Genomic DNA, 6,344 nt, shown 5'->3' with positions numbered 1-6,344 from the left:
CACCAAACAAGGGCGTTTTCAATAGATGTAGTGGATGCTTTCAACAACGTGAGAAGTATCCCTAGGTATCTCTATTTCTTATAGGCGAGGAAGCCATATTTGCTGGTTCATCTTCACTACTGCATGTAGCATCTTCAATCCCACAGCTCAACAAGTTTGAGTGACTTTGCTGTTTAAGTGACTTTGCTGAAATTTAAAAAAGCCTTCTAAACCGCAGCTATAGTTCTCAAATGGCAAAGAATTATCAAGATAAAGTGTTAAGCATGACGATCGATGCTAAAACTGGTGTGTCCGCCGTGAGACTTAAATTTGTCTGCCGAGATAGCTGCTCAGATCGGACACGTTTGTCCGCCGTCAGCAAGAACGAATTTCGAGGCCTGACGTACCGTTTCTTTTGTGATAAATAAAAATATATATCGATGGTATCTCAAAAACTATATAGGCTACTCAATTTGAAAAAAAATGTCATTTTAGGATTCAGCAGCTCAAAATTACCAAAAAACCATTAAAAATTGTTTGGCTCCCAAAAAGGGTTTGTTTTTGTCTAGTGTAAATTATGAGTTAATGAATATATGCCATTTGCTTTTAAAACACTCAATTCAAATGAACAAGTGTATCATTAATAAATTAGATGATGGATCAAGTGTTTTGATAATGTTACAAATGAACAAAAAATTAGCAGAATCCTTCTGTAGTACTGATCACTATTATTGTTTTAGAATCTTACTGCTTTTAAAGTAAGTATTGTATATGTGAAGCTTTTTTGTGTTTGCTGATACTGGCAATATGCTGGAACCAGAGCCAGTTTCAATGGACTATGTCAGTCAAAACTTATCTGGGAGCTTCACTTCTTATGTATCACTGATTGATGACAATGTGAAAAACGAAAGCAATTTATCTCAACCAAACATTTGTTTTGGTTTTGGAAAGATAAAGTTGTCACAGTCACACATAAAGGTTGTTCAGTCTATAAGAAACTTGTTTGACAGTTGGGAGTCCTGGCAGAAAAGAATGTTTTATGCTGGTTTAATTCATCGCTTCAGCAAATCACAGTTAAAGAGCTTAAGTGTAGCTGTGGAATCAGTGTTTCATCGTGATTTTATCACTGGGCTTAACAATGAATATCCAATGAGAAAACTTGACAAACTCTCAGAACAGCAAGAAGTATATAAGCAGATGAGTAAATATGTTGCTCATCAAAGAAAAGAAATCAATAAATTTAGAAAGAAAAAACCTCTTGCAGAACAAGGCAATATAGATGACTCTGAAGAATTTGTTTATAAAGGCATTTTTCCTCCAATTGAAGTAAACGAAGTACCACGACCTTCCAAGTCCATTACAATGTCAAACAGCTCTTCATCGGATGAAGAAATAACAACTATCCCAAAAGACTCCAGCCCACATGGACCTACTACTTTTGAAGAACAGCATCCTTCACTGGAAACTCCAGAACACAGAAGCAAAGCTGAAATAAAGAAAGTGAGTTCATTCCCATCCCTACCATCTTTGTACGCGTTTGCAAACTGTGCTTCAGTGAATGATGATGCAGAATCAGAATTTATGAGTAGAATTTCACAAGTGGATGTAGAAGTGGAAGATTTTTTTCCACCAAAAGAAACAACCAAGCTTTTAGGGAGAGTTTGCACAACTAAAAGCAAAACAGCTTTGAGCAAATTCATGACAAGGTAGATAAATTATTTGCTTCTGTCAAAATAACTTATGTATTATATATTACTGTATAATGTACTTTTCTAGGCTATTTAAATTCTTATATATATATGGTTTTGTGCTTGCTCTATTTTTAAATTTTAGCTTTCAACACATTATTGATTGATACCGATTACCGATATGCCTGCTACAGTACAGTATGGTTAAATTCAGATTTTGAAAGAATTGTTATATACTTTTCTGTTCATTTGATTGTTCAAGTCTAGAGGAAATCGGTTTTCAAATCGAATTTTAAAGGGATCAGGACATTCTGTCATGACCGACCTGTCCCCAGACAACTGATCTCAGCTGACCTGCCACAGGGGCATTTTGTCTCAAGTCTACCTAGCATGAATTCTACTTTATCCATTGAGCATATCTTGCCTTTCACAGATACTTTTGTTTACTTTTTATCACAGTTTGTTTCACTATGCTCTTGTTACAACGCAAAAGTTATCCAACATGTAGCCTACATGAAACAAAAAAAAATTGAAGCTAAATATGTCTTTGTCTGTGCAATAGGTCAGCTGCTGTCAAGCGTCTCATGACAGAATGTACTGTTCCACAATCCAGATATACCTATAAATCATTTTACGACATAAGATGTTTCAATCCCTTACCATCAGCATTAATTTATTTGTTTGTTTCAGATATGCCTACAGCCCTACATGTTACACAATACACAACACATCCATGTAGACCGTAGGGGTTATATAAAAAATACGAAAAGCACACAAACAGGGAAAAAACTGCACAAACATTTTAGGCAGTGCAAGAGCACTTATCCTACTTACTCTGCTACTACTCTAGTATTATGAGTTCATTTCAATCTTTGTACAACAGTTTGCAAGCAAGCAACATCATAAAATTTTGTTTTTCAATAAACATGAGCTTTTAGCATAATATTAATATAGGGTCTTTTCAGAGTCTGAGCAACGTACCATAACAAAACATTCTATACATATATATGTACATTTTTTTCTCAATATCTGAGCATCAATAGTTAACACATTACTACAAACTTGGTGGGAAAACATTTAATCAAATAAATCACATAAACAGAAGGTGTGAAGTATGCTATTCAAACTGTTCATGTAATTCATTTGGTGCAACCGGGTTGATTGTTTGAAAATGCTCTATTTTTGTCACCATATTACTATGCTAAGTTTTAATTGTTATTCTTTCAGTCGATAAAACATGAGGCGACTGAGGCGTTGCATGTGCTCTACTAACCTGTATTGCTCTGATGTTTCACTTTTGATAATAGTTTTTATTGATTTTTTTTAGGTTGGTTTGCAAAATATATTTTAGGAGGTTTATTTCCTTATTGCAATGCCAATGCTTTATCTTCACCGCATTAATATCAGACTGCTGAGGTTGGATTATTTGTGTCGTTATTTTGCTCAAATGCTGTTTTTAGACTTCTGAGTTTTAATTATTGCAGCGAAAGTTATATATAATTGTTTGATAACAATCATGTTTGGCCCAGCAGGCATTTGCATTGCTTAAAAAGCTTTGAAAATTTTTTGGGCTATGCCATTAACTGGTTTCGTCTATATCTATAATTTGTGTTACGTAGTTATATGTTGTATCACTCTTGAGAAAAATTGGTTGCATTCCCCTCCTTCCAAACATAAATCTTTCTTTGAAAATGTGCGAGTGTGCTAAAAAATATTTTCCAAAGTAGCCTATTTTTATGGTAAGGTTCATTGTGAAAGATTTTTACAATGTGAAGTTACAAAAGAATGAGGAGACTTTTCTGCCTATGTAGTGATGTATAAGAAATCATCATTGTTTACTACTATTTTGTGTTGTAGATTTGATGCTAAAAGAAATAAGGTACCTTGCCCGACTTCCAAGCAACTATACAAGAATCAAAAGTTTTGGTCTGATCAACACCGTATTGTCAAGACAAAAACTATACGCTTGAAAGAACTTTTTCGTCACCAGATCTTTAAGATATGGGAAGTAAGCTGAAATGTATATTTTTAATTCGTTTCCCTCCAAGTATATCATACTTTTCAACATAAGCGTTCTAATACTTCACTGCTTGCGCCATAATGCTGCTAGATCATGACATCTGCTTGAATCATTTATCACCTTTACTCTTTTTGCTAATTTTTCCCTCAATTATTCTAGAATAAAAAGCAATTTTGTATCTACAATCTTTCCAACCACATTTGAGATAGTCCATTTGTGTGCTACCCAAACAGATTGATTAAGGGAATCTTTATCTTTGGATTGAGAAAGCCTCTTCGAGAGTTTAATCCTGGATACTTATATGAAGGTTTTGAATCACTAACAGGCCTGGTCACCGAGATCGACAGAGTGAAGCTTCCTCTTGTTGACTGTTTTTGTATTTAAATTATTTTATTTACTAGGTGCACGGCTGCGATTTTTGCCTTTTTCGGCGGCAATGCCGCTCGCCACGCGTCGTCACTATTCGACAAACGCCGTGCCGTACGAAAAAAAAATTAAAAAAAGTTGAAAGAAGACGTCAAGTCAGGTCGAGGAACAATCGTGACTCGGCTGGAGTGCCGAAAATCATAAGAGTGCCGACTTACGTAAATTTTCTTGCGCCAGGTACTTCAAGGCAAGGCCTAAACGTGACACTTCACGCGAGAAATTCCCAAGGCGTCCCCGCCGCCATTTTGAAAACTGCTGAAAAATACTTTGATCGAAGTTCTAACGCCTGGCATCAAACATTTCGCCACGTACGTTTCGTGCTTTTCGACACAACGGGTGTCTTTTGTAGATGAAATAACCTAGGCTACGTTTAGTTGTCAACGTCTGTCGTCTATTCTAGTTTGTATTTCGCCGTTTGAGCCAATTAACAATATTGCACTGTTAAAATGACTCTGTTGGATACTTGTTACGAAAGTTTTTCACATCTAGAAAACAGCCTAGTTTCCAATCAGATGTTCAGATGAAAAATCTCGTTATTTTTTTGGAAAGAAGTTCTCCAACAGAAGAACATTTTAAACACAGCGGAAAATGCTTTGATCGAAGTTTTAACACCTGGCATCAAACATTTGGTAACTTGCATATTTCGCTCCTAACTGTGTTTGCGTGCGTGAAACTAAAGAGATGCCAAAGGAAAAAAAATCTTGCAGTAGATTACGCTAGTGGTATAGCCTTAGCGCTTTTTTCTTTTGCGATCCTCAGTTTCGCATTTACAACAGTTCTCTTCCTGGAGCAAAACAAATAATATACACGTCCGGTAGGTACACAACTAAGCGCTTGATACTCCTTTGTAATCACTTAACCAGCGTGCGATTAAAAACTCAAGTAAGTGACTCTGACGTACATCCACACAACTTGTGCGGTAATTCGCAGCCAAACTCTTATTTGACTCTTGTGACGTCATATTACTATTCGACAAACAAAAGCAGAGTTTTTAGTCCTTCGACAAAAAAGAAAAAATCGCAGCCCTGACTAGGTGCCGCTAAATTGAGAGCACTCCTTAAAATGCATTGCTCAAGCACACAACCCAATGTCAAACCAGCGCTGCTTGATCTTCCGTATTCTTATTTCTTCATGGACCAAGTTGGGTGCTTAACCAATTGAGTTATTAGGGTGGTCAAACCTTACCAGCAAATCCCGACAACTATAGTCTTACTGTGAGTAATGTGTCACATCAGGGTAGAAAGGCTAATTGTAGCCTACGTATTTCTAACTGTCTGGGTTTTGACCAGCAATTGTTCTCCAACATGTTCTGCTTAATGCACAATTAGGTATTTTTTGTTGTTGATGGCATTGAGTTATAAACTTTTGCAAAACGTAGTGTAATACTTTTACGTCAAATTATGATTAATTTGATGAAACTTCATTTATAATGTAAGTTTTGTTTACAGTGGCTCTCAGACTGGGAAGAATACAAAAGAGTTCGATTGCTAATTCACTTATTATCCTTCTCAACCACACCTGAGGTGGACTTTGTTGCCAGTTGTATCAAGAGAAAAATAGATGAAAGTATGATTTAGCCTATAAAAGTTTTCAAATAATTTCAAGTCTGAATTGTGTTTTCCTGGATAGACCAATACGTGATGCCCCATCCCGTAATGTGGAATGCTCTTGCTCAAGTCCAATAGCTATGTTAGAAGCTTTTTTTGGTTTAGTTAAGCAAACCATCGAAAGTGAAACAGGCCATGTCAAGAACTCTTGGGAAGAACTTTCCGGTTTAGAGATAAATATCAACAAGTCAACAAGCTGTGTGTGTGTGTGGCTGTGGTCAGGTTCATGGCCTTGGATAAATATAGTTTTTTTTGTATCATTGTGGTACAGCAGCAATGCAAGAATAGGTTTCACATATTGCCTGTAACATTGGTCAACCTTGTAGCGCCCAAGAAACAAAGTCAAATTTTCATATTTTCTATTCAAAAAAACGTGTTAGTACATGCAACACAACCGTACAACGTGTTGTAAATTTTCAACATTAAACGATAAAGGGTCAATTGAAAGTTTTTTTTTTGTTCATTTTCTTTACAAATATGTATAATCATTCTACTTTCCCAAAAATCTTTATTCCATTATGCAACATAGGACGCTAAGGGGAATATAAGATCAGGCCTCGAAATTTACGTCGGCCGTCACAGCATGTGATGTCCGCGGGAAGTAGCCTACCATCTAGATCGGTC

At 36.1% G+C, this 6,344-nt stretch overlaps 1 protein-coding gene across 2 annotated transcripts in view; it reads left to right on the top strand.

Moving 5' to 3' along the window:
• Positions 1-724: 724 nt before the first annotated feature.
• LOC145774753 (uncharacterized) overlaps positions 725-6,344 on the top strand; it is a 43,141-nt gene continuing 37,521 nt past the window's right edge. For both annotated transcript variants that reach the window (XM_082586058.1, XM_082586057.1), the window contains exons 1-3: positions 725-1,685; positions 3,525-3,675; positions 5,562-5,679. In XM_082586058.1, the coding sequence (XP_082442184.1) occupies positions 787-1,685; positions 3,525-3,675; positions 5,562-5,679 (1,168 nt within the window). In that variant the 5' untranslated portion in view covers positions 725-786. The remainder of the gene's footprint in view (positions 1,686-3,524; positions 3,676-5,561; positions 5,680-6,344) is intronic.

The sequence above is a fragment of the Aplidium turbinatum genome, chromosome 7 (assembly GCF_918807975.1).
Source record: "Aplidium turbinatum chromosome 7, kaAplTurb1.1, whole genome shotgun sequence".
Classification (NCBI taxonomy): domain Eukaryota; kingdom Metazoa; phylum Chordata; class Ascidiacea; order Aplousobranchia; family Polyclinidae; genus Aplidium; species Aplidium turbinatum.
This window is presented reverse-complemented; position numbering and strand designations above follow the sequence as displayed.